The sequence below is a fragment of the Diachasmimorpha longicaudata genome, chromosome 2, assembly GCF_034640455.1.
Source record: "Diachasmimorpha longicaudata isolate KC_UGA_2023 chromosome 2, iyDiaLong2, whole genome shotgun sequence".
In the NCBI taxonomy this organism is placed as follows: Eukaryota; Metazoa; Arthropoda; class Insecta; order Hymenoptera; family Braconidae; genus Diachasmimorpha; species Diachasmimorpha longicaudata.
Genome location: NC_087226.1, coordinates 8,368,656 through 8,396,056, shown reverse-complemented (window position 1 = coordinate 8,396,056; position 27,401 = coordinate 8,368,656). Strand labels below are relative to the sequence as shown.

Below are 27,401 nucleotides of genomic sequence, written 5' to 3'. Positions count from 1 at the left end.
TTAGACACTGCGCGATGTTTAAAATATATCTTGTTGGGTGGAAATGAGGCGATTCTGCGAAGACACTCATAAAAACTATTTTTTTTTATGATTCAGAAATATTTCAATAAATGTCAGATAATATTCTTGTCATTATGAGGGGAACCCTCGGGACTGTTCAGTAGAAACCATCGCGTGGGCGTCCTGCATGAGAGGGCACCTGAAACTACTTATCATGCCGGCACAAAATCAGTTTTTCTCCTTGCAAAAAATCGCAAGTTCAGGACTTCAAAACTGTGATTGTTCTGAACTCCAAAGTTGGACCTGTATTTAGGCAGGTGGTTAAACTCAGGTATACCTGTATGCCTGAATTTCTCTTTATCGATTCAATTCAGGACCGAACCTGAATTTGTATTTGACCGTTAATTTCACCACAAATTTGAATAAATACGATGAACATTATCTGATGGCTGAGAATATCTCAGTTATCCTAATAAATTGAAAAAAAATATCAAATCACAATCTTCTCATCACGAGTTCAACCCTGAGGGCTGTTCACCGGAAACCATCACGTGGGCGTTCTGCACGAGAATGGCACGTAAAAATGCTACTCACGTCGGTTAAAAATCATTTTTCTCCCTCCGAAAAACCGAAAATTCCCAATCTTGAGATAAAAAAAAAGTTCTCTCATTGGTGTACATGGGCTGTTGCACTGGTGTTAAGTGACTCGGTGCGCGATTTATCATTATTTTTGGTTTACCATAATCTGCGTTCGACCGCCCACCGATTATCCGCACGTTGGAGGGGGCCCCGAGGCTATTTCCCATACGGTGAGACCTGTGGGGATGTATTTTTCTCACTCACTTTTCTACCACTATCCTCGTTTATTCACCCAATGTTCTGGGGGGTTGTGGCTGGGGCTTTATTAAAATGCACCATAGACCTTAAATAAAAAAATGGAAAAGTGAAGGGAGACTTGGAGTCGGTAAATAACTGTGATTAGATACCAAGGGCCCACCTACGCTAACCACTGTTTCGGACTTTACCCCAATTACCCATTTTGCCTCTTGTTTCCTTCTACAATTTATTTATTTTCAACTGATTTGTTTTCGATTATGAATTTATTCCATTATGTTAAATATAACACTTCACTAGGTCAAGTCTTTTACATTATCGAAAAGATTATTAAATTTTCTGATAATTATCGCGTTAACTTGAACCTAAAATTAGGTACAAGGACCTGATTTTTTATTCTGCCATAAATTTCAACCTGAAATTGAACTCGCCGATTTCACCCGGAAAATCCTCGTGAATTTCATCACGGTCTCCACTTCTCACCTGAATTTTTACCATCTCACAGCATCCAAGGCCCCCCAAAACCCAAAGATCTCAACGGTTATTCCGCTTTTCCATAAATTCCACGTTTTGTTGCACACGTTTTGCCCGAGACCCATGATGTTTTGGTCTCGGGTATCGTGTTCGTGGTAGGGCAAACGAAACTCCAAGAAAACGATGCTCAATTCTCGGAACCGGGTTCCCTCGTCTCTCCCACTACTCCCCTGTGTGTCTCCCCGGGCCACCACTTGATTCTTTGTCCCTGCATTTGTGGGCCCCGTGGTTTTTTTTCCCTCCACATGTTGTTTGGGACCGAGAGTGCGATCCCATAAAGATATACGGAGACCAGTTTTCAGTCCTACTACGTTGTACTAAAATCCTGGGGCCGCTGGTGTCTGGTCGACTTTTTCATTTATTGGTCTGGTGGTAGCTCTTTTCGAGTGAAAAATATCTTTTTATTTGGTAAGAAAATAACCAACATGTTTTCTACATCTGGTGGAATAGCGGGAGGGCCCAACCTGACTGTCAAATATGGGGGGAAATCGGAGACTCCGTTTAGTGGCTGTTTTTTTGACAACGCCCGACTCACCAGCTGATTTTTACACTGGAACTCAAATTTTGAAGTGTTGGTCATTGATATACAGAGAGAAATATTTGGTAAAAAATTAGTTCCGCCCGTTCGACCCAAAATCATTTGAAATTCGATTCCAGCCGAATCAAAATCCCCCGATATCATCTCCCGCACTCGTTTATCCCTATTTCGTCCCAAGACGTCTATCCGGGTCCTCAGGTATCGCAAAACTGGTTTTTGTGAAAAATCAAGTGGGGGAGGGGGAAGAAGGAGCTAAAGGGCGTCTGAGGGAGAGGCAGTCTTGATCCGACCTGTTACGACCTGTTCCAACTCGCAGGTGGATCAGCCTCCTCCCGTGGAGCCTAAAAACTCTGATTTTGACGAACAAAAGGCCCTCGCACTGTTTGAGCTGCTGCCCTTTCTGTTGGCCCTCTTTTCATCGAAAAAAATTGCTCCATGACGAATACCTGCTCCTGAATAAGGCCCTAAGTACACCCCTCCATGGTCACGCCATCTTTCGTGCATTGCGATAGGTCAGGTTTTTGCATTGAATGCTTTCTTAGTCGAATGTTACTTCTTCGCAGGTGTGCTCTGCCTTTTCAGCGTTTTTTTTTCTCTTTTAAGGGAACACAGATGTTCGGTATTCAAATATAAGGCAAAGCTTTCATTCGATCAATGGAGATAATGAGAATTCAGGAGGTCTTTCATCACTTCTGGAGGATAAAAACATTGAGATCTTTTTTTAATAAATATTTCTCCTTTTTACAGCTTTTGGAGATCATCATTTCAATCCAGGTATTCGAATTGATAGACTCAGTTGCGTCAGAATGATTCTATCATTTTTTTTTTGGAAATATCTTCCTGATTAAATATTACAGTCTTTACAAAATTTTAGCGTAGCTAATGTACTTTACCATAAATAAATTTAAAACCTTTTCGGTCAGTTTCAAATGAAGAATCGTCCTCTGATAAGTCCACAGTAATAAAACCGTTGCGAAATATCTTTCATTGCCCCTCTAATTAAGGAGACAAGAAAAAAAAAATCAACTTACTTGAACTTCTCAAAATAGAAATGTTCCGCAGACGAATTCACAAAATCGTTTCCAGGAAAAAGAAAGACTGGCTATCTTCACAAAACTACAATCGCTTTCAATAAAACTCTAAACAAACTTTGATATTAAAAAAAAATGCACTAAAAAATCCCGAAAAAGAAGATCGTGACCACCTGTCAACCCTCTAATTTGAAACTTACAACTGAATTAAAATTGCCATAAAAAATTCACCTGATCCTCTAGGGATCAGCCGTCAAGTGCCCTGTAATTACCCATCGAACAAAAGAAATTGTCATTACGCATTAAAAACCAAAAGAACTATTCAGTCTAATAAGCACGCATGATATTATCGTCGTAAACACAGCGGTCTGGACACGAACCGCGAAAAAATAAAAATCACATTTGAAAATGAGAATAAAAATACAACGGATAACTCCATGTGATTTAATTCGTGGATTCACAATTATTGCGTATCTATCTGTTAGCTCGTCGATGAGGAGATAGTGGCTTCATCATTTATGCTTTTTGCGCGTCACTCTGGAGGTTATAGTAGTCTCGTATGCATAACCAACAACTAGTATTACTCATCGGCTCGATAAGTGCATAAAAAGTCTGTCCTTTTCTGTCCAAAGTATATCGCTACTTTTTTTATGGAGAGGCACGAGTAGGAAATGCACCGGGAAATGTGCAACACTTGTGACTTCATTCATAACCGATGACGCCCAGAATTTCATGTGTGACGTGGGATTATAATCCGTATTTAACTGTAATTGGTCGCAGGCCGGTGGGACTAAAACGAAGGAGTCAACATTGTGAATCATAGGAATATGATTCGAAAGTTGGAGGAAGGTGATGCGAAGAGAGAGAGATATCGAAAGGCCCTCACGAGTCATCGAAATCACTTCTTAGTTGGAAGAATAATTGACGGGTCAATTACTTATCGGAGAAATGTATTTTTTGATTTTCAATGGTATCAGCCTCTCAGACTTGGAAAATTCAGGAAAATACGTCTCTTGCTATCAATTTAATTAATTAATGACGATGATATCATTATTCTCCGGTCTGAAACGACAATATTTTTCAGAATATCAAAAGTTCAAACTAACCTGTTGTCCCAGCTTAAAAAACAACCGCCGATCTTCCTCGACGATGACTCATAGGATGCTCAAGCAGAAATCCCTACAAAACGCATCCAGCGGCGCGAGTGAACACCTTCAGCCTGTTCTCCATCTAAAAAAGAGACAGTAAAAAGTGAAAGAAATAAGTAAAAATTACGTGATTCACGGTAGTTCTGACTAACCTGGCTTATTTCACGGAAGTCATCGGCATTTCGTCTCGATGAGTCAAGGCATACTTTTTGCCCCGCGGGTACTGGACACTTGGATTGCCCGTACTGATTGTGATAACTCTTATCGGTGGTTTGGTCGCTGAATTGGGTCAGACCGGAGTGAAATAGCAAGACGCAATAACTCGGAATTTCACAATTATCGTTGCTATCGGCAGAATCAGCATTAAATCCATGAATTATCAAAAATCCACCAAGAATTATTATTTCCTTTAGAAAGCAACAAGCGACGAATTCCCGGTCGATCTCTGGATGAGTCATTAGCAGGTTATGGACCAATAGCAACGAACCAGAAAAACCCTGAACCACCGCCATTGGCTGATGACGGTGGCGTGTTCTTTACACATTCGTCCGACCGTCGACCACGATTGTGCATACTTCACAGAATAAAACGTCTATAATCGAAGCTATAAACCTCCTTTTGCATCACGCAATCCCGTAAACACCTCCATTGAACACATCATTTGAAAAAAAAATAATAATCAGTCTGACGTCAGAAGCGTAGGGAAATTTGGGCTCGTGTAACGGTTGTTGAAAAAACGTCTGGTGAAGCCGAGAATTCACAATTAGAATGCGCACCGCTCTTTTTTTGCTGGGCTGACTCAAGGATATGCCTAACCTACGGCAAACCTCTTCACAGGTTTGGCCAAGGCGAAACAATAAATGGTGGGGGCAGGGGAAAGCAAATCGACCTTGATGGAGTTCTAGTATTTTAGCAGTCGTTGGATCTCCTGCGGAGCAGATAATCCATCATTTCGAATCTTTAGAAAAAGATTGATTTACTGATGATGACTTGATTTAGGAAAATTGAATAATCAAAGGGGAACAATTACAAGTCCACTGATATTCAAAAGAATGTCGTTATTTATGACTTGACATTTCAGGGTAAAATTAACGCTTGCTGCAATTTTTTGATGAATATATCTGGGGGCATAGATTGTGTCTAGTAATGTTCATCGTAAATTAATCAAATTAATTTATGGCAGCCCTTGTTTCACATAGAAAGCAATTCGGTAATTTTCAGGACTGTAAGCGTTGCATTGGGCCACTTGACACTGATTACATCCGGAACAATATTTTCGTGTTGCTTGGCATATTCACGGGTGAATGATAAGGATCGTCTAGTCGGTATTATGACGGTTCATAGTAGAAATATAGCGTGACGTGGTGTATTTGATGGAAAACCGCAGGACTTGACGCGGGACAAAGTCAACTTGTGGTTGAGTTTATTATTGCCCGAGAATTGGGAGATATGCCTCGGGCTTCTCCGAAAATTGTCATTCGTATTTGACGAAAATTCAATGTCTTAAATTAAGATATATTTAAAATATTACACGGGTTTTTACACCGGTCACACAATTGGATTCGAAGGAGTAACGGTGCCACCTAATCAGACGCGTGCAATCGCCTCCACTCGTAATCTAGTAATTCACAAATCAATTCTAATCACTTCCCCACCTCCACCCAATTTTCTTGTCAAATAAAAAAATGATAAAATCACAATCTAATCTACCTAATTTCCAAATTGAGCATGAAAATAGTCTAGTCACTGAGTCCCCATAAATCCCGGAAATGACATATTGTCGATCACCAGTCGCTGATAACCCCCCAAAGCTCGGAGAAACGAGCTGGCCCGCAGTTTTTCCACCCATTGTTTTCCACGCATATCTATTTTTTTTTCTAATTCCACAATGCGTGCATAACCTCCACGGCGTCAAGGCCAAACACGTTGCGGTGCACCACGTACGATAGATAATTGCCATGTGCGTTTCCGCTTCTATTCATTCTCCGAAAAGCCCGAAGGTATTGCGATGAGAGGTATTAGAACCTTATTAAATTACCAAATCGGGCAATATATCTCTTTGTGTCAAGTTTAGATCATACGATAAGTAGCACGAAACATTTGAGATTATGAGTCATACCGACAACTTTCACTGGCCTTCATCACTTCAGCTGAAGATTTTAATATCTTTGAGGAGAAGATGATTACCTGCGATCGAGGTAAATTTTTTTTTCTACCATAATTTTCATTGATATTTAGATAATTAAAGAAGAACTCGTCAAATCCCTACTTTTCAATGTAAATAATCATGTTAAAAATAGCGACGATTTCTAGCTCTGGATTGTCAATTAAATTAAATGAGATATATGAAAAAATCGCATTATTCAAAAAACATGTTGCAAAGAATTACTATTTTTTGTTATCGTTTACAAAGTGTCTAGACATCCTTAATCTTAAAAGTGATTAGAATATATTTCCGATTTTATCGTCTTCAATTCCTAAATAATTGAACTGTTTTATTAACTGTCAGAATGAGTTTTGTTCCGTAAAATATTTTACTTTTCCTATCAAAATTTATTCTCATTGCCTCATCACAACTCCACATGAGCCAGAATAAAAAGGTCCTACGTCACGAAAGCGATAATAAACCAACGCTCAAGCGATAAATTATCGCATCACGATAATTACAGGCTTCTCGGCTATTTCTGTCAGGTCTATAATTCTTTTTCCACTGATGTCAACGCTTATTATTATTCATATTAGCAATTATTACGTTTTCATGGGACTGAGAATGAGTCAGTATTACCTGTCAAGCTTTATCAGGTTGCTTCCTTTGTTCGTCACTTCATTCAGACGATTAATTACTGACTATCGCCCGAACGGGATCAAGCCGATTAATGTTGCTTTGAACATTCTTTTTCGGGTGTAGGATATTTGCGGAAGGCAATAGCATAATCCTCGCACTTTGCCTGATGAACGTATTCCAATCAGGCTGATGTGAGCCCACCCCATAACAATTCTGAGGTTGACTGCCAGGATGCTGTGTGTATCGGGTAGTTTCCAACAGTCTATAGTGGTAATGTCATCGGTCTGTAATGTCATCCTCGGGAATATCCCGCAAGCTGTTTCTCCCTCTGAATCTCGTACGATATCCTGCTACTGGACCCTCCATAAGCTGATATCCTGTGTCAAGCTACTATCGGCACGTACCTCGCCTGCATTTGCCTTGACAATCAATTATACGGGAGTAATAACGTAATCACTTAATTTTATACGACGAGGTATTTTTTTGGACAAACATCCATTACCGGACGGAGAGAAAAATTCTTGACAAATCACGCACCTGTTCCGTAATCTACCAGTCAAAAGTCAAGTTTTTATTGAACGTTCTGGTCTTTTTCCAGAAAATTCACTGAAAAAGTACGTAACTGTTCCGTAATTTTTACCAAATATTCTTGCAACTGATATATTACGCAAGAGGCACGTAATTTTCCAATAATTTTTCTCTCCGTGAGTCAGAGCGTATTCTTCACTCCAGAAAATAAAAAAATTTAGAAATGAAACCTCATATTTTCCTCTCGATGGACTATTTTTTAAATAATTCAATCGTTAACGAAGATCGTTTTCTCCGACTAAAACTTTTTATTTGATTTTTTTTCCGAAATTGGAACCTACCGATTAGTTCAATAAAACTTTAGCCGGAAATTCATAGACTTGTTAATGTAAAATGTTCCAGTCGCATGGAATAAATTCCTGGATTTGAAAATTATTCTTCGAAAGCGAAAGGGAAAATCTGTCGATGAACAAAGTTGCTGTTATTGTGAGGAGTAATTTTTTCTCAGGGCATTGGAGTGAATTTTATTCGAATGCCTCTTCACTTTCTTCAAAGTCTTTTGTCTTGTAACGACCGCTGATCATTTTCATATTGAATTTTTATTCAGTTATTTTGCGGAGAAGTTGTAAATAACAATGGGGTTTTTAGTTATTATGATTCTGCGATGGATTTCACACGATTTTTCTTTCCGAGGAAACGTATTTAATCGGCTGTTGTGAATTAGATACTCCATCGCTGGATAATGACTAGTCATTTATGATTCACCGCTAGTTGTTTTGGAGCTTTATTTTCATTTTCTACCGTCATTTCTCCGTGAATCTGATGAATACGCACTTTTTTACGTAACAAGATGCTGAAAAATAGGAGAAACCACGATCACGGAATTGAATTGTGCATTCATGCAGCGTCAGATATACTGGAGATACGGGGTATGCAGTAACATAAGTAAAACGTCTGGTATCTTAACTACGGTGGCACGTTCTACAGTAGAAATGGATAGATAGGCACTTTTACATTATCGTGGTGGGTTGGGTGGAGGTGTATGTACACGGACTTATGATCGCTTTTGCGGAGTTCAATCCTGGGGAGAGGTCTTGAGTCTTTGTCTCTCAGTATTTTTTATTTTTTTATTGGCGACACGAGGGAATCGGGGAGATAACGGATGGACGAGTGGTTAAGGGGTTTCCTAGATTTTTGACTGCGTGGGAGGTTTCTGGGTCAATGCTTTTTTTGGTCATTCGACTTTTGTTGTTTTATGTAAACAGAAGGTCACAGTTATCCGAGGAAAATTAATGAATTCGGCCAATTAGATGGATCAGCCGCGAGATTAATTTTTTTGAAAATCCCTTCCTCACATGAAGTGGATTAATTTCTCTTCCGGAACTCTATGAAATATTAAAAAAAAATATATCGAATATTCGCAAAGGGAACAATTTATAAACAACAGGTCTATATAGCTCTTCTCAGTAGTTTCTTCTCGCAATAGAATAATGTATCCCACAATGCATTTGTGTTCCGCGTTCAGGTTCAAACTGTGAACGCGTACAGAACAGAACAGAATAGAAAAGAACAAGCCGTAATACGGTAGCCCCCACGGCCCTCTCTCCTTCTGTCTCCATCTCTGTCCTGGACAGTGCGCCTACCCCCTTTTACTTGCTTCTCCTGGTCCACGGGCTTTACAAACTACGCAGTTACGCTCGACCAACTCAGTGGTGGCAAGTGGTAGAGCCCCTCGAAGAGGTTTACAGCCCAGTGTCGATGCATACTGACTTGCATGCACATGAGTACGAGCGATAGAGGAAGACGAGAGGAAGAGGGACAGGGACAGCGGCACTGACGTATGCTTATGAGACTCGTTACATGCTACATGTGTACTATTGGAGTGAAAAGTCGAGTTTGAATGTTGAGGAAAAATTGTCTTTGTGGAGGCGGTTGAAATTAGTCTCAAACAGTAGTTGGAAGACACAATAAATAATCTAGATTAGGAAACATTAAGCGAATATCACGTGGAATTTATGACTCAAGAAAGTGACATCCCTTACCGTTCAACGTGAGACGCCTACCCTTCATTAATATCAACGATTTTATTTTATTTGTAGTCATGTTCATTTTCAGTAATTTACATATCGATGTGAAGAATTGAAAAAATCAATCAACTAATTGGATTGCAGCTTTTATGCAATAGTGAAAATTTAGTGATGACACTATTTCTATTGAACTCAATGAGCCCCTAGAGATGTCTAGTTCCAAAAAGCAGTTCAAGATTAAATTGATATCATTAAAAATCCCCCCAAAAAATTGAAGACTTTTATCGTCAATCCCCCCAAACAAATAAATACCCCAAATCCTCCCATATTTATATTTCCCTGCCCTAGAATCTCTCCTCACGGGACACATATCGGTGCATATGTGCGACGCTACCTCTCCCCACCCTTTTTTTTTTTCAATTCCTCCCTTCACCCCACCATCCCCCTCCAGTTAGCCACCACCCCACCCCGTCAATCAGAAAAAAAAACCTAATGAAAAAAAAAAATGCGCGCGCTCTCTCGAGCATTGTACTCTCCATCGGGTCCACGAGGTGCGCGCGCACAAACTCCCCCACCACGATTCAGCGAAGCCAGCGTGTCGTTAGAAATATTGTAGAAACCCCAGTGTATTCAACTTGCGAGCCGATGGGGTGGGGGTAGGACACAGTGTGTGTGCTGACGCTAGGGAGCAACGTTTGCCGAATGCACTGGATCATTGCCACATCAGACCTCGAGGAGATTAGACGCGTTTCGCTGGACTCAGTCGAGATCTCGTGCTTACCCAACAATTAAATAAATAAAAAATCGCTACAAACTATATAACACTGTTATCTGGATTTAGCCGAGTAAACACGGTTTCCGTAGACGTGTGAAGACAATTTTTAGTGAAATATTGTGAATCTGTGGTGTGAGGACTCAGAGACACGAAAAAATTTTGAACGAGTGATTTGTTAAATTCACTCGACGTTCTACGAGTTTGTTCTGTTATTCGGGGGTGAATTCGCGTGAGACGCGATCATTGAGACTTATGGAAATTGATCCCTTCGAGGATCCACCCTACAGACGCTTCAGACGGCGTTTCAATAAGTGAAAATCAGTATTTTCACTCCTGAGTTGATGATCTCTTGTTCAGAGTGGGACACGTGTTTTGATTTTTTTGTCTCGTGAAATTCGTGATTTTTCGATTATTCAGTCTACAACGTGTGCTGCCTCGGTGATAATAAAGTTTTCTTTTTATTGAAGTATGATAATATTTTGTGGTATCGTGAGGGTGGTTTATTGCAGGCAGACTTTTCGCTGAGAGGAACTTGAGAACTCGAGGTTTTTTTCTTGGGGGCGGGAGGGGGGGTGGAGGGTGAGTGTCAGTGAGAGACTCTTTTTGAGGAATTCGTTGGGAAGATTATTTTTTTCTCGGAACGATGGCTATTCCCTTTGCTCTGCCCTCCGAGGATGAGGCTGAGATGCAGGGCCAACAGTTGGAGCAGCTGATGCTCGATCTCTACGCAGCACTGCAACAGGTACTGCGGAGCAGGAGTGCTCAGCATCCGTCTCGCAATCGTGAGTACCATTGGTATTTGAGGTTTGGTTTTATGGGGATAATTGACTCTCGCGTTCTCGCGATTGTTATCATGTTATTCTGAGTCACGGGACGAGCGAGCGTATGAGGTTTGATTGGCGAGAGAGGGAAACGCGGAGTATTCGATGATGAAATTAGTTTTGGGGGAAATTCAGAGTACGAGAATTTTGATACTTGAGAGAAACAGGATCATATCATGTTTTCAGAGGGTTAGGAATTGTTTATCAAGTGAAAAAGAATTTGTATATTTGAACTACTTGTCTCGTTTGGAGTGAAAACATCGGTTATTTACCGAGAAAAATACGGTTAGAAAAAGAATTCGTGTTGATGGATCGTAACGGAGTATTTATTGGATGAAAATTCAGTTTGCGAAAGTGTTTGTCTTTGACTTCAAAATATTTGCTCACCCGCAGCTCCGACTTGATTAAATATTCGAATTCTGAATTATTTATTTCAGGTCTTTTCGTAGTGTCGTGTAGTCGGAGGTATTGTCAAGTCGTAAACTGGTTGCGGGGATATTTTCACTAAATTATTTATTTATTCCCAGAATAGTTGAGGTTAGTTGTATTGTCAGAGAAGTCATTATTTTCCTCGGTCAGACTTTGCATCAGTTTCCAACCTTGTTACGACTTCCGACAATTCGTCACGTCTTCCATAAACATCGGGACAAGTTGATAAATTATGCTCATAGATGTTGTTCGCTAGAAATAAGTGACAAACCGTTGTCAATTTCAACGTACCTATATTCATGAATCAATTGTTTTTTTTGTGAAATAATTTTTATGTGGTACTTAATAAATTACTAAATTATTTAAAAGTTTGAGAGTATCATTTCGATATTATTCTACGCTCAAGTGACAGTTGACACACATGATTATTGTATTTATCAATTCTTCACATTAAAAGTTTGATGAAATAAATTATTTACGTCACTCACGCGTAATTTTCCTGCAGTTTTCTTCATTCAGTTGTTTTTTATTTGGCATAATCATAAAATTTTTCTTTTTCAACCGTAGAACAGTTATGTCCACATTAATAAAACTGTCTTGTTTCAAAACTGTATCCATCCTTAATATGAAGTGTCACGTGACAATAAAAACTCACCCCTCAATTAGTCAAAAGCGTTGTAAAGACTTATAAATCCTCCCATTGATATTTTTTCTCCTGAACCGTAAAAAAAATCACCGAAAATGAACATAAAAGTCCCTTGCCCTTGCAAAGTGCTCTACAGTTGCGCACGTGTGCCGGTTGGATTCACGAAAGGCGCAAAGTACGATGATTTACATTCGCCTCGTAATAAAATGTAGTTTTACGAGTAGAGATGGTGAGAAAGAGAGCAAGAAAGGGAGAGTTAAAAGGTTCGCAAAAAAATGAACGAGGTGGAGAATACGAGTTACAGATGCAGTGTGGGTGAGGGCAAATCCCAGTAGAGGTAGAACAGACGATGTCCGGCCGTGACCCTGCGCCGGTCCGCGTCGGTGGGAGATCGCGAAGGACTTTTTCATGTAACTTGTGTCCAATTCAATCGAAATATCAAATGTCAGGATAAAAATTATCTATCTGAATCTCGATAACCAGATTAGGACTAGGACTACATTATGCGCATAATAATGTACAAATTCAAATAAAATAAAATAATGTACAAGATTTTTAAAGTCAATAGTAATTATGTGAAGAGATTTTTTTTTTAATGCACAGACTAATTGAAAATGAATACAAAATCTCGGGTTAGTTCTCCACGCTAATATTTCTCGCATGTGTGCAATTATTCATGATGAAAATGAAAACTCTACTGGGTCAATAACCACTTCAACAATTCACGAAATAACCAGTGAAGCTCAGCAGCGGGAGAGCCGGCTGTTGCATCAGATTCAGGGGGTTTTGGGTGATTCTATTTATAGGTAAACCCGACCAGCTGTGCACTCTGGCTGGTCGGCATTAGGGTTGAAACTGTCGTAACCATTTGCAGAAAATCCCACCTCCCATTTCTCCATTTATTTTCTTCCTCTCATTCTACTCCTTTTTCTCCTGTCTTACCTCCTCTTACTTTACTCCCTGCGGTCACGCCTCGCGATTTTGCGGCGTGCGTGGCATCATGTCGCGGTTATGAATTTTATACTGAGATGAAGGAGACGGGCTATCGTCTTACGTTAAATCGACAGCACGCGTCAACGTACTGCCAAGGTCAAATTCTTCAAGAAATCGTAAAAATGAGTAGCTGCAAACAATAAGAGTAAAGAAATATAATTTCAGATTTATTGGGAAAATTGATTGATTATTTCTCCTCTACTATTATCGTTCAACAATCATAGAATTTTATCACGTTATCAGCCTGTAAGAAGATAGTACTCGTGAATACACTAACAAATCCTAAAAATTGTTATTTCCGCGAATTCGAAAGTTCATTTAAATCATAACACTCGCAAAATTAGTCTTCTGCACTTCAGTGGTGAATTTACACGGTCTCCAGAGTAAAATCAATGTCTAACAGGTAATCTCTCCACAACGCTCCTCATACAGTCTCTAGTGCTCATGAAATATAGACGAGATTCATCATACCCCCGACAGAATTGGCAGACAGGTTATAGTCATCGGTGAAACCCAGAGAGGCATCTCTCAAAAATTCATACTATCGTCGTTCCGAATAGCAGATGACGTAGCTACTCATATGGATGAGCACGAAAAATAATTCTACATAAAAATTACTTGGGATTACATGTCCATGTAAAACTACCTGATGGAGTTGAACAGATTTAAATTAGCAGATAAATTAAAGAACAGGTAAATTAATGCATCGCGACTAAATAGATTTGTGGGGAAAACATAATTCTTATTTTTGAGGCTTTCGGGGCCATCATTGGCTGTCTGATGGATGTCACGTTTATGTTCAGCATCGAGCTTATATAGTTGTAAAATATATAATTATAAAAATATAAGTTCGTTATATGCCTTAGCGCACAGAGCGAAATTTTTATGCGCAATAACGTTGCGAATGAGAGTGGAAAAGTAAAACGAATGGTCATCCCTATCTCGTTATTTTCATCAGATCACTACGAACTATACTCTACACCTCTCTCTACCCCATCCTCTTTACAATCTCCCTTTACTACGCGACGATACTCTTATCAACTTCCACTCGTACGCAGAATTTTTTTTATTCAAACCAAGATAACGATACGAGGCGCACTGCGTCTGTTCCCTGTCTGTTCGATTAATCGCGAGATGGGCTTATTCCGCTTATTACAATTTTTTTATTGTTCAACTTACAAACGACAGATTTCTTGCAACCAAAGGATTACGATATGTCAATACTGTCTTTCTCTCCGATGCCTAAACAATAATTCTACCAATAATCAATCAAATGTTTATTTAGAGTGATTGAAGACAGGTTGACATTCAGAAAAACATTGTTTAAAAAAAAGACGTCAATTTTTCTATAAACGAATCGATTCCATACCAAAGGGAATATTTCATTAATGAAAAAATCATCGAAGAAAACTAGCAATTTCTTAATTTCCAAAGTGAAAATCTTTTAAAAAATAATAACTTCATGATTAACGATTTCTTCCTTCCGTCATGTATTTATCCACCAACGCAGTAGCGCTCGTTATCTCCTGGGTATTGTCCCATTGTTCCGGAAAAGCGTATTGCGATAAAACGTCTCCTCTCCCTTTGCCTCGCTCTCCGTCAAGTAAACGGTTAGCAGTTGCAAGGTGGAGGCTAGGCACGCGTCTGCGCGAGTGTGGATCATAACGAATTGACTCACTCACACCACCAGCGTAATGCAGCGAAAAGGAGAAATAAAAAAAAATCACCAAAGTGCATACGGGGTGGCAAACGGGAGGAGGGAGATTGAGAGTTTAGTTGTAAGAGTGTAACGCACGTGTACGATGTAAGACTCGAGTGCGAATAGCCGTGGACACCCCCTTCTCCCCTCGATACCAAACGGGACACGTATCGTTGTGCGCGCGCCGCGCGTGCGCCACTCATGCGGCCTTGAGTGAGGCTCTTTGTGCAGCAAAAACTGCATCGGCCGAATGCGACTCATGGATGAAGAAATGTGCAAGGCAACTGTTGAAAATTTAATAAAGAGATGGAATAGTTGAGCGAAAACTGGAAAACACAAGACTGATACCAATGTTTGATTTCATTTCCATTTTTATTCTGTGCGGAATCAGACTAAATGAAAAAAAACTAATTTTTCAATAATTCTTTGTTGATGATTAAAGAAGATCAAGACGCTGGGAAGAATTTAACGGTAGAAGACAGCGCCACAGATTTTTTAAATAGTTTTCATCCGTTTGAAGAACAAAAAGACATAAAAATGTAAAAAAACCACAATCTTTATGGTATTGTACAGTTGACTCATACGTGCTCTCAACGGCTTCAAGGGTGTGTACGTAATGCAAGTGCATGCGAGCACGTAAAGTTCCTGCATGCGGGTCCACGTGTTCCATAAAATGCGAAAAACGAGATATCGAAGCCAAAAGTAGTTCAAGAAAACCATGCAAAAAGTATTTCAAACTCCTGCAATCGATTTCCTCCAGGCAATACACGTTTTCTCTATTTTTTTTTATATTACCCTCATAATAAAGTGAAAGAAGACAATGTGGAAAATGTCAAGGATGCTATCACACGAGCGAGGTGACGTGAAACAATGAGCTGGAGGGCAATTGACGTTTGTCACGCTCGGTCATCAAAATTATTGTAATAGTTTGTAATAATCGTAAAACATTTATCTAAAGGCCAAGATTATTACCATCCAGAAAAATTGAACCCATGAGATTCATGAATAAATTGAATTAATCATTGGCCAACAAATGGAAAATTTAAAACAGATGAGCGAAACTCATCTCACTAAAAATAATAGAATTTATATAATTCTACATAAGCCCCCATTACTAACATGTGGGCGGTACAGAATAATTTATTTAATTCATCTTAGTATTCAATAGTAATAGTAACAATAATAAATAGTCCGTTGAAATAAAATAATACTTTCTTATTGCCACTTAATGCTCAATATTATTTCATTCTTATCATTAATAATGATGCGATAATCATTAGTGTCGTAAACGTCTCTCATGACAAGACTCAAGAGCAAACACAAAGCAACAGATTAATCATATGATTATTCAGAGGATAGAAAAAGTAATGAGAAGAAAGACGGAATAAGGCATTTTTATTTCCTCAGACCCCGTAACAAAAACATAAAAATTAAACGGATGAATTTCCCTTGAGTGCATGACAACTCCCCAAAATCACCAGGAATGAATACAGACTAGTTAATTTGCAAGTACCACCCCACAATCCACTTTGAAAACGAGGAGGGCTCTTGTGTGCCAACGGGGGCTCGTTGTCTTACCGCGTCTAGACTCGATAAACCAAGATATACACAAGTGCACCATATGCAACGGCTTTACGAGTGCATAAAACTGACTCTCTAGCCCGTCTATACTCTGCCTTCTTTCCTCTTTTTTTTCTCATACTTCTTCCGTGTTTCGTCCGGATGAGTATTTTTCTGGGAACTCGGGTTATCACTCCGGATTATATGTCACTCGATCACGGAAAATATTCAGTGACACGTGAATATGTACACGAGACCTCGTAAATTTCTTATCGCCAGACGTGCATTCTTGGATTATCGATATCCATATTTGTATTTTGCGTAATAAAATGGGTTGCAAATATTTTTATTTCTGTTGGGGTTAATCTATGACGTTAAATCGCGTGAAGAAAAATAATTAACAATGTCATTCTCCACGCGCTTTATAAAAAGCATGAGTTTATCTCGTAAGCAGTGATTTAACCGTATGGTATGTTCCGGCCTTTTCTTTGGAAAGGATTTTAAATAATTAATAAGAGTAACTGTTTTCGAGTTGATTAATTCTCCTGTGATTTCCTCAATGTTTTAGATCGTCTGCCGCGACGACCAATGGACGTCCCAGGGACTCGTGACCACCCGGTGATCCTGATTGACTCGGATCTGTCGCGTCTCCCACTGCCCGATCTCGTACTCTCGGCAGTGGAGCAATTGCCACCACCTGAGCCCCAGGTGACAGTCTCAGCGCCCAGCAGTCCCACTCGAGACGCTGCATTTCAGTTTCCCGAATGCAGTGTACCCGTACCCAGTCCTCGGGCAAGACCACGAAGACGAAGACTAACGTCTGAGAGTTCAGTGCTGGAGAAGGACAACAGTAGGAACGACAGTGGTATCTGTAGCGGTTGCTGTGGTCATATCAGGGACTCGCTGAATGAACGAGAGTGGGCCAGTGTGGGAGCTAATTTGAGAAATATCGCTGATGATTTTCACGCATCCAAGACCAAGGTAAGTTCATCAGAAAAAAATTTAAAAACCTCCCAAAATTATCAGCACCAAAGACGAAGCTAAACCTCCGTTAGCCGTCAATATTTCTTCATTCAACGATTCAATTAGGACGAGTCATATCTCATTTTGAAAATTAAAAAAAGTATCTTGAACCCGAAACCCGACTTATCAACCGCTGAATTCGTCCGACGAATATAAAAATAATTAAAAATTTTCATTCACTCGATGGGGTCGTTGGACACGCGGTGAAGAGAGTTCGTGAAATGGAGCTGAATTTCTATGACATTTCAAATTAGCATCAAGTATAAATATCCGACAAAATGATTACCAGAAACCTGTGAAACATTTCAACTCAGCTCCCACTGGGGGTTTTCTCATGACTAGAAACTCCCCAACTAACCCAACTTTCCTCGAAAACTTTTACCACCCCCTTAACGTACCAAAACTCACCACTTGCGGTGACGGTACCTGGAAAATGTGCGGTCCATTATGCTGTATGGGTTTTCCGTCGGTCTGGGGATACCTTCTACTTCGGTGTACATTTCAATTTACCACAAAATGCCTCAACCTCACTCGCCCCTTTCTAACACTTGGTGGAGGGGAGGGGTGGTTTTATGTGTGTGTTTCTGGAAACTTTAGTTGGAAAATTAATTGCCAGGGAGTGTCTGGCAAACTCAGATGGATCTAATTTCATCCGAAAGAAATGAGTAGCTGACAAACTTCAATTTATATCACTGAGAATTTTTTGAGGCAATTTTTTTTGTTCAATTTGTTGATTTTCTATGAACATTTTTCTTCAATATGTTTCTACACTCAATAAGGGCAACAATACATCCGCATTCAACCTTCAGATAAGGCTTTCATTCCGCTGTATAAATATTCGGCAAAATAATGGACAAAAGCGGAAGTTTAGTTGAGGATCTGAAAATGAATGAATTGATGAATAATATTGTTTCAAAGATAAAATCAAGATTCTTCCAATTATTATCTGGATTTCAATTGAATATTTATAAACATTCTTCTCCGGATTATATCCTCTAGGGTCATTATTATATATTTGTATCGGGAGGCTCGCTGGTATAAACTCAGGGCCATAAACGCGAATTTAGTTATCAGCCAGTTGTCTCTCTCCCATGGGTACAATAAATATCGAGTCTCTGACCCAGCAAGACGTCTATCGTCTTCCCTCAGTGGCTAGTTGTCATTCTCCCCTTCCATTTCCCCACAATCCCAGTCTTTTGGATTAAATATATATTATCTGCTAGAAGGGATTATTGCGAGTGTCGACGAATGTGCTTTCTTGTGCTCTTAATTCATCCCAATATCAAACAGACATTGTTCCCTCATCTCAACATTCCCAAATCTACTAATGAACAACAGATATACCATAACAAAAAAGGTTTTTCAAATATTTCCACTTGACTTAAAATTCCTTTGACAAATAAAAACCTTCTTCACCTCAATTGATACCTCTTGCATCATGAATGGCATCAAAGTTTCCCATTGACTTGCAATCGATAGCCCAGTGACACACATGTCGAACATTGTTCCCCGAAGCAATGAACTGACTCATGGCATTAGCAATTCAAGAACTATCACCAAGAATTAGCGATAAAACTTGTGAAACAATATTTCAAATTGATTATGACAGCTCTCGAGATGAAAGTTCCTCGAGTGTTTTCCAGGATAATTCACAGGACGATGTGATAAATAAATGGCCCAGTAAATAAATAAACCCGAATATTATGCATGCCAGAGTCAAGTGAGCATGTAACACGATGTAAACTGCCACATCCCCCATGGGCTTTAGCACGTGAAAGTTAAGTGGGCATGTCGTTGAACGCACGAGGCCGTGGCCGCGTGCACTTGCCCGTTATAAATTCCCCGGTACACATTAAATAAGAGGAAAAAGTGACCCCTCAAATTGTTCTACAATTGCGGTACCCATACTCTTACCTTTAAACTCTTGTTCTCTACTGTTGTGGAATTTTTTTTCAGCCACTCCTAGACTTTTTATCCGCAATTATGTATTTTACGGAATCATTTATCCATTTTTTAAGCTCATTCTTATTTTTATGAAGGAGAAAGTGAGAGTTCACGAAGCCAACGTTTTTTATATTAATCGCCTAAGATTTCCACTAACAATGGATTTTGGAATACTGCTGTTATTCATTTTTACTCACTTGTTAATTAATTTTTTTTTATATACTCATTATATTTATTGATTATTAATTTATATCTAGGGAATATTTTCAAGTTTTAAAGTGTTAAATTTTTATGTACAATCAGGAATTCGTTCTATTTAGCGAATAAAAGGAGAATTCCTATTGTTGAGATTATTCGTAGGTCAGATTATTTATTAATAATCAGAGAATATCTAAAAATAGGTTTTGTCTCGAACAAAAAAAGATATATTTCTTCCTAAATTGTGGGAAGGTGTATAAATAATAAAAATACACATCGAAAAATACAGGGATTTCGATAGCACTGGGGGTATTAATCGAAGCGTGTGTTATATTGCGTGTCGTTCCCCATAATTCTCCTTTAATGTGACGTTGTTTTTTCCTCCACCCTTGTCTCTTCGTTTTTTTCGCACGCCCGATAATCTTCTTTCGTCGTTCATACACCCGCGAGGACCGAATGAATGTTTGTAGTCCAGGGGGGGGGGCAGGGGGATGAGTTGTCGTCAGACATGAGGGGTGAGAAAATACGCAACAACGAGGCGAAGAAAAAATGAGTGGAGTCTCCATTTCGACTCTCGAGATTATTGCTCACACCCATAAAGGCGTCTCCCAGATTGGACTTTCTCTCCGGTGTTTATTATTACTCGGAGTGCGGATTAAGATGGGAAAATCGGGAGTAAGAGGCACTGTTCGAGAGGATGTACATTTTTCCCCCTTGTGGACGAGACAAAGAATGGACCACGCAATTAATTGACCGAGAGGGAGGGCGCGAAGGTGGGAGAAGAGTGATCCTTTATTCGTGCTCGTAGGACCGTGGACAAATTGGTGGATGAATTCTTTTATTTTCGCAGAGGTGGTTATGGCTCAACGATTTCAGTAATTATGGGACTCGGTTTAACAATAGAACATTATTTGATTCGTTTTTTTTTTCGGAGGAGAGGGGATCATTTGGGGGTTGGAGAGAGATGAGATGCGTAAATTCTATACCTTTTTATGTCAAACGTCAAGGTTATTGACATGGGGGGGGGGATATTTATAATACTTCGGACTTTAAGGGGAGAGATTATGTGAAAATCAAAGTATTGAAATAGAAAATATTATTATGAATTGTATGTCTCTTCACCTTTTTCCACATATGAAAAACTTGAAGGACTGATCACTTTTTCATTCGAATTTTTAGCAGTTATTTATTGATAAATTGTTGTTAATAATTGGTTCTATGAAATCTATGTTGCAGGACGCTGAGATTGAAAAATCGAGACTGCCATGTATCGGTACGAGTTTTCCTCCTGTGCCAGCCTCAACGTCCTCATCACCGGACAGTCTCCTGTCGCTCCTGATTCCAGCGCCTCTTCGCGAGACCCTGTGGACGACAGTGGCGTTGTACCTAGGTTGGCGGCTGGTGTCACGTCTCCGATAGAGACGAGTCAGACGCCCAAGTAGGCGACGCTGATGGCCCGACTGAACCATCCAAGTGAGGTAGTTGACCGATAATATCGAAAAACCAGGGGGCGAAAGGGGTTACGTCGAGGAGTCGTCTCGCGTTTGCACTTCTTAATATCGAAATAAAAAATAAATAAATAAAAATCCAACTCGAGACTGCGCACTCGTTCCCAAGAGCGATCGAGATAAGCCGCGGAGCCACGAGGAGAAGAACAATTTACGACATACGAGGAGCAAAAAATTTTAAGATTAACTGAAGAATGGAGAGAGGGCGGAGGGAGCTAAGGACGAGATCCAAAGAGGACTTAACCGAATAATCAAACGATGATCTCATTACGAATAAATAAGGGAGAGGAGTCTATAAAGTAGTGTGATTTTGTTTTCTAATTAAATAGGGGAAAGTAAATTTTTTTTTGTGATTCATCGATTAAAGATTGTGGAGTTTTCATAATTGCTCGATGCAAATACAGAGTTCACTTCATCATAAAACAAATTAAGTATTGAGTTCTGTAAATACACGAGCAGAAGTCTGTAAATATGAAAGTTATTAAGTCGATTGTATTCCAAAAATTGAGAAATGAAAAATGAAAAAAAAATGAGAAAAAAAATGGTGAGATGATTATGGAGGGAATAAGTGGAGGATTTTGAGGGGTTCGAGAATGTGTATAGCTAAAAGTTAGAAGAACAAAAAAAAAACAACAGCAAAATGAAACCCACGAAACAGTGAAAAATGATACTAAAGTAATGAATCAGTAATAAGTCGAATTTAAATAATTAAAGTAGATAATTTGATATAGAATTCGAGGATCGCAGCAATGAATTGGCTCGCTGCGATGCCCGTGGACAGTTTTCAAATGATCTCCGGTAGCTTAGCTCTTATTGTGGCGCCCTCGTCCACGTGCGGGACGCCCTCGTAGTTGTCTTTATCAGAGGCGTTCCCTTCTTCTTTTATACTTTTCTCTTTCTTTCTCTTCTATATTCAGTTTCTTACGCCATTTTTATCCTCTCTCTATTTTTCTCTATTGCTGATTATTACGTTCCAATTAATTTATAATTGAAGATAGAAGATATAGAGACAAATCATTGAGAAGAGTGGTTATCATTCACTCGATTATCCGACATTTTTTTTTATTATGAGAATAAAGTAATATAATTATTTTCGATTTTTAAGTTTTAAGATTGGTTTTTTCTCTCTTCTCAACTGTGATTTCGCGTCCCAACTTCTCATGCCCTTGATTATTATTATTATTTTTTTTTATCGTGGATTCTCGTTGAAGCCAGACCAAAACTGCATTACCGCGTCACAATCGTGTCGCCTTCTCTCTTTTTTTAATACCTTTTTTATATCCATATGCATTTATTTTTTGTTCGTTTTTTGTTTAATTCAATATAAGTATCTTAACTTTAACGAATATTTCCAGTATGTAAAGAAAACAATAGTATTTATTTACTGGAATATTTCCAGTGTGTCAAGAGAACAATAGTATAATGAAAACCGCGATTCTCTTCAGTAAAGAAGTGATTTTTAATCCCGGTTATTTTGTAGTAAGATTTTTTTAAACTCGTAAACTGCCATTTGTTCCACCGAATTTTGAGAATTTTTTTCGATTATTGTGGATGCCATGGATTTTATCATGCATTTTATTGATCTTTAAAATTGAGTATTTAGGAAATTTCCCATGATCTCGACTCTGCGGAATACAGAGAATTTTATTGATGTGCAACTGCAATAGTTTGCCACTGAATACAACGATTTTTAAAATTTTTCTCGAGATTCGAGAGACGGTTTTTCATGCCAAACGAGAGTATAAACGTAGGGCCTCAATTTTAGAAAGAATAATAGGGAATCTGCAGCCTCTTCCTAGATTTGTAAATTTTTTTAATATATTCGTTACAAATTAAAGAAAAAACCATTTGTAAGACGGACAATTGTGTATCAATTATTTATAAACAAAGAAATTAATTTGGACATATGAACTATTCATTGAAATTTTTTTCATCGTGAAAAAGATGGGGCGATTCCGTATTGTTCTTAAGAAATTTTAAAGACGCATGTAAATAGCTTTTTTATGAAAAAAAAATGAAGAATAGTGATTTCATAGCTGAATTTTCCAGACTTTTTTCCCCATGATTGTTTCTTATAATTTCCGCTACATTGTAACTCTAGCCAGAAACAAACCCTCGTAGATGCATTTTTAGTGGTTAGTCAGCCATATTTGGAAACGTAATACTAATGATTATAAAACCAGATGAAACATGATTAAAAAAATCCTATACATATTGGAAGCAAAAAAGACCCACATATTATACATACGCATAAAGTAAATATATGTATACATCGTGTATATTTTAATGCAAAACGGTATATTTGATCATATGCTGAATTGTTTTGCACATGAGATGGATATTGAATAATTAACCATAATTTTTTTGTGAATTTGAGGGACAAAATAATAGGATTTTGTCGGTGATGAGAAAGTAATTATTTGTGAGCAGGCCGAAGGGCGGATGTTTTTTCGTTGTTGTGCGAAAACACGAAATTGGCTCGCTGATGAGTATAAAATGAATTATTTAAATAAAGAGAAAATTAATAAGAGCGTCAAGGTGGAGAAGGTGGGACATAAGCTGTAACTGTGACTATGCGGATCGTGGGGAGCAGGCTGTGTAAAATGTTTTTTTGAAAAAAAAAAAGACCAGAAAACTCGCAAAAATACGAATTCGTTTTATTTTTCATGCAGAAATATTCAAAATAATTGATACAGCCCGCTCGCTCCAGATCCCCGCGCGTCAAAGCGTCACTGTGATCTCGTAATTAATAATAAATATCTAATTATAGTGAAACAAAAATAACCATATGAATATTGTAATCCCGGTCCTCCTCCCTGAGATTAAAGTCCCCCTCCGTATGAAATATTTGAGAAATAAATGATAAAAGGTTTTTCTTTTAAACAATGAATAAACTTTTTTTTTTAACCAGAAAACGTACCATATTACGCATTTAACTGAGTTTATTGCAGATGATATGAAGAGAGTAGACGTTAGTTTGTATTTTGTAATGATATTTTTTACTTTAATGCTCGGATTTTCACATGATCTCTTGGAGGCATTGTTCAGTGCGGCGGCATATTTTCTTTATTATTTTCTTTGATTGAGAAAATATTATGGATATGCCTCTCCCGTGCCAACAACCTCACCATAATTAATTAAATAAATAATTGAAAACGAAGAAAAACATATTTGTCGATATTGCGTTATGTATAAAGTAATTAGTTTATTATTATTACATTATTATTCATGAATTATTTCTATTATTGTCACTACCAATTTATTATAATGATGAATCATCTACATTTGCGATTACTATCGTACTGTCGCCTATGAATTGAGGTTCAGGTTAAACTCCGTCACTAAAGAGGTAATTCGACTAGTCTTTACCGGACAAAGCATTGAGATTTTTTTTCTTTAACGAATGGATATTTTTCGAAGGAAAATGCAGTTGACTATGTTTCCTTTTAATATTGAATTTTTCTCGGACCATTTCGCCTCGAATGATCCTCGATCTGACGATGGATTTTCCTCGATTATTCGAACAAAATTTTGTGAAAATGTGAATTGTCCATCGCCGAGATCGACGTCTCGATGTTGATTTTTTGTAAGATTATTTTTTTCTACCAGTAATAAATTATTGTAATATGCCATATGACATCTTATTCGTCAATGTATTCTTGGGGCCTTTCCTCGCACACTCCATAACCCTCAATATCCTCATCATCACGATTATCATGAGTACGAGGGTTCATTTTAATTTTTCGCGAAGTTTGGACGACTGGAGGTGAGGAAATGCTCTGAAACCGTCTAGATTTTGTTTTCATTACCGAAATTTAATGCAGAATAATTAGCTCAACTCTGATGGTGCCAATAATACCAGAACATTCTCATGAACTTGATCTCCATTCGGTTGCCAAAACCAATTAATTTAAATGATTATCCCTGAGAGAATTATTCAAAAGAATATTCACTTTTTGATGGACGAATTACTTTCGTGTAGCTACGAGTGAATATTCTTGTTTCTTGAATATTTGTCAATAGTATTTACTGCCATTCATTATAATCACCTCCGCATTCTCATGACTTCGCTGATAAATTTGTCGATAACTCCTGTAAAATTGATCATTCCAGGGGAATTAAATTTTCGCAAACGTTACCTGTAACCAAATGTCTCGTGGACCATAAGATCGCTGCGATTTTCGGGAGAGATGAGAAGAGAATACATCAAATTCATAGCACTCATAAAAAATTATGAGATACAACTTGAAAAATGACATTGTTATTCCTCTTGGATTGAAATATCTCAAAAGTTTATTATCATTTCCCTGCAATGTTCCCCACTTCGCCTTGTGATAGAGCCTGGACTACCCGTACCAATAACAATATTCCTCACGACATTCAATTAAAATTTTTTTCATAAAATCAAAGAATGGTGTTTAGAGAGTATTGAATATTTATCGAATTAGGAGAATTTGTCCAGCTGACCAATCCAAAGAATTGACCAAATAAATACGGAGAATGATAACTGGGGGATGTGGCAGGTGAAATAGATAATAATCACATAACTTCTCCAAAATTTCAATCTTAAAAAAAATTATATCATTCTATAGACTATGATTCTTTTCTCAAAGACACCTCAATCTACGAAAATAATGGCGATCACGTGATTATACTGTGACAGTCCGAAAAAAGACAGAAAAATTATTCAACTCTACTAAGATCGACCAAGCTCAAAATTATTTCAATTAATCAAAAGAATTGCGTAAAATTCATCAATTCGATTCTAGTATAGCACGGAGTTACAAAACGTTTTTTCAAACTCAATCCCTCGTTGAAGGAAATTGTGCGATTCGATATTACCGATCTTCAATTATCAGAATGCTCAAAAATTGATGATATCGAATGATTGATTTGAAAGAAAAATCGAATTAACATTTCTGCGAATCAACGAAAGGACAAAATGCTGTGTTATTTAAGTCACTATACATACCATGTGTTATTGCTACATTTATATTATTTTATGACAATTTTTTTCCATGTTATTAATTTTATTGAATTATGATTTACCGCAGTATATCAACTAAGTAATTCTGTAGTACGAATATTTTAGTTTTAATTTACATAAGTTGTAAGCGTTGTGAGTTGATCGCACGCGATTCTCTGGACCCTGATTTTTTTTCTGATAAAATGACATGATTGAGGGATGAAAGATACCGCGAGGCGTTGGGCCTCGAGCGCAAAGCGGTTGTGGTCCATGAGGATGTAACAAAATATATGATAAATTCAAGGGGCAACAGAGGCATCTCGCCGCTACCCGCTATGTCTTTCAATGTACAGATTTTTTCACTTTTATATAGTTAATGATATCATAAACGTTATTACGTCGAGTTTATGCCCGGATTCGAGCGGTGCATTATTATTGTACTTGAGTTTTCTTTTTCTAATGAATAAATGTCAACACGCCGAACGCTAGTCTGTCTTGTTAATCTTTTTCCCCTCCCTTTACATCAATTTAATGAATACAATGTACATCTCCCTATTCATTGATTCCAATCCCTCCCTACACCTTAGAGATTCAACATGATTGAGCTAAAAACTGTACAAACCAATTTCGTTCCGGAATTTCTACAAAATATGTAACTTTTATTGAAACTCATTTGTCGAAATCTCTTCATCGTTGGAAATAGTCACAAATGAACCGCTGACAAATTTTTAAATTTATTCCTGTGAATCTGTTTCGCCGATACGCCCAATCGAAGCACCTAATTAACAACAGTGGACATAAGCCGATTCGCATCTGGCCTTGGAGTGCCTTCAAGACCCACTCGGCGTCGCATAACACGACTATGGCCATCCCGCTAATACATATGCATACATCGAAGAGGTAGGAGGTCCAATGGCCATGATGTTTAGAGTCACTCTAATGGGTTCCCTGAGACGTGCCATCTGGGGAGCTCATTACCAAGGGATGCAACCGCGAACCAATCAGTTGCCCTTACCCAAACTGGAGAGATTGCTGCGCCCAAACGCACCATCGGGCGCTTAACCGCAAGGCGCTCTCGCTTCCCTGATTACGGATTAGGCCTGTAACGGCTTGCTGGTAACATTACAATTGCGTTTATGGGTCATAAATAATTAATAAGGCACTAGCTGAATCATAAAACTATCTGAACCTCGATAAACGGTTCATTTGGATCACGAACGATTTCGCAGTACATTTTTTATGATTTAAACTCGCGTACGTTAAAAACTGAATGATATCGTAAAATAGGAGTTCAAATAATTTGTTACAATGATGGATCATTACTGGAAATACCTCTAATGATCCTATTGCTAACGAACAATTTTCCACGATTATTCGAAAAATTTTGTTTAAATGGGAATATTTCTTCACATCC

At 38.3% G+C, this 27,401-nt stretch overlaps 2 protein-coding genes across 3 annotated transcripts; one reads left to right on the top strand and one right to left on the bottom strand.

The window, feature by feature from the left end:
* Positions 1–1,203: 1,203 nt before the first annotated feature.
* On the bottom strand, positions 1,204–5,208 carry LOC135170278 (uncharacterized). 2 transcript variants are annotated; one of them, XR_010300349.1, is made up of 3 exons: positions 4,238–5,208; positions 4,044–4,167; positions 1,204–3,727 (listed from the first exon to the last, which is right to left on the bottom strand). XR_010300349.1 is itself a non-coding variant. In XM_064135968.1 (2 exons), exons 1-2 carry the CDS (start codon positions 4,595–4,597, stop codon positions 4,117–4,119), a joined length of 411 nt encoding a protein of 136 aa, XP_063992038.1. In that variant the 5' UTR covers positions 4,598–5,208; the 3' UTR covers positions 3,999–4,116. The 2 variants fall into 2 exon arrangements, 1 of the variants encoding a protein (XP_063992038.1); XM_064135968.1 differs by lacking the exon at positions 1,204–3,727 and having other exon boundaries at positions 3,999–4,167.
* Positions 5,209–10,089: 4,881 nt separating this feature from the next.
* On the top strand, positions 10,090–26,475 carry LOC135159856 (uncharacterized). The gene is made up of 3 exons (XM_064115949.1): positions 10,090–10,982; positions 16,917–17,329; positions 20,750–26,475. The coding sequence occupies exons 1-3, from the start codon at positions 10,844–10,846 to the stop codon at positions 20,930–20,932; spliced, it is 735 nt and encodes a 244-aa protein (XP_063972019.1). The 5' UTR covers positions 10,090–10,843; the 3' UTR covers positions 20,933–26,475.
* The last annotated feature ends 926 nt before the right edge of the window (positions 26,476–27,401 follow it).

Bases quoted from the DNA above. Each gene is read 5' to 3' on its own strand.
- LOC135170278 (XM_064135968.1), bottom strand. From the start codon at position 4,597: ATGGCGGTGGTTCAGGGTTTTTCTGGTTCGTTGCTATTGGTCCATAAC. The intron at 4,168-4,237 runs GTTAGTCAGAAC...TCTCTTTTTTAG, and splicing joins ACTTCCGTGAAATAAGCCAG to ATGGAGAACAGGCTGAAGGT.
- LOC135159856 (XM_064115949.1), top strand. From the start codon at position 10,844: ATGGCTATTCCCTTTGCTCTGCCCTCCGAGGATGAGGCTGAGATGCAG. The intron at 10,983-16,916 runs GTGAGTACCATT...TCAATGTTTTAG, and splicing joins TCAGCATCCGTCTCGCAATC to ATCGTCTGCCGCGACGACCA. The intron at 17,330-20,749 runs GTAAGTTCATCA...TCTATGTTGCAG, and splicing joins TTCACGCATCCAAGACCAAG to GACGCTGAGATTGAAAAATC.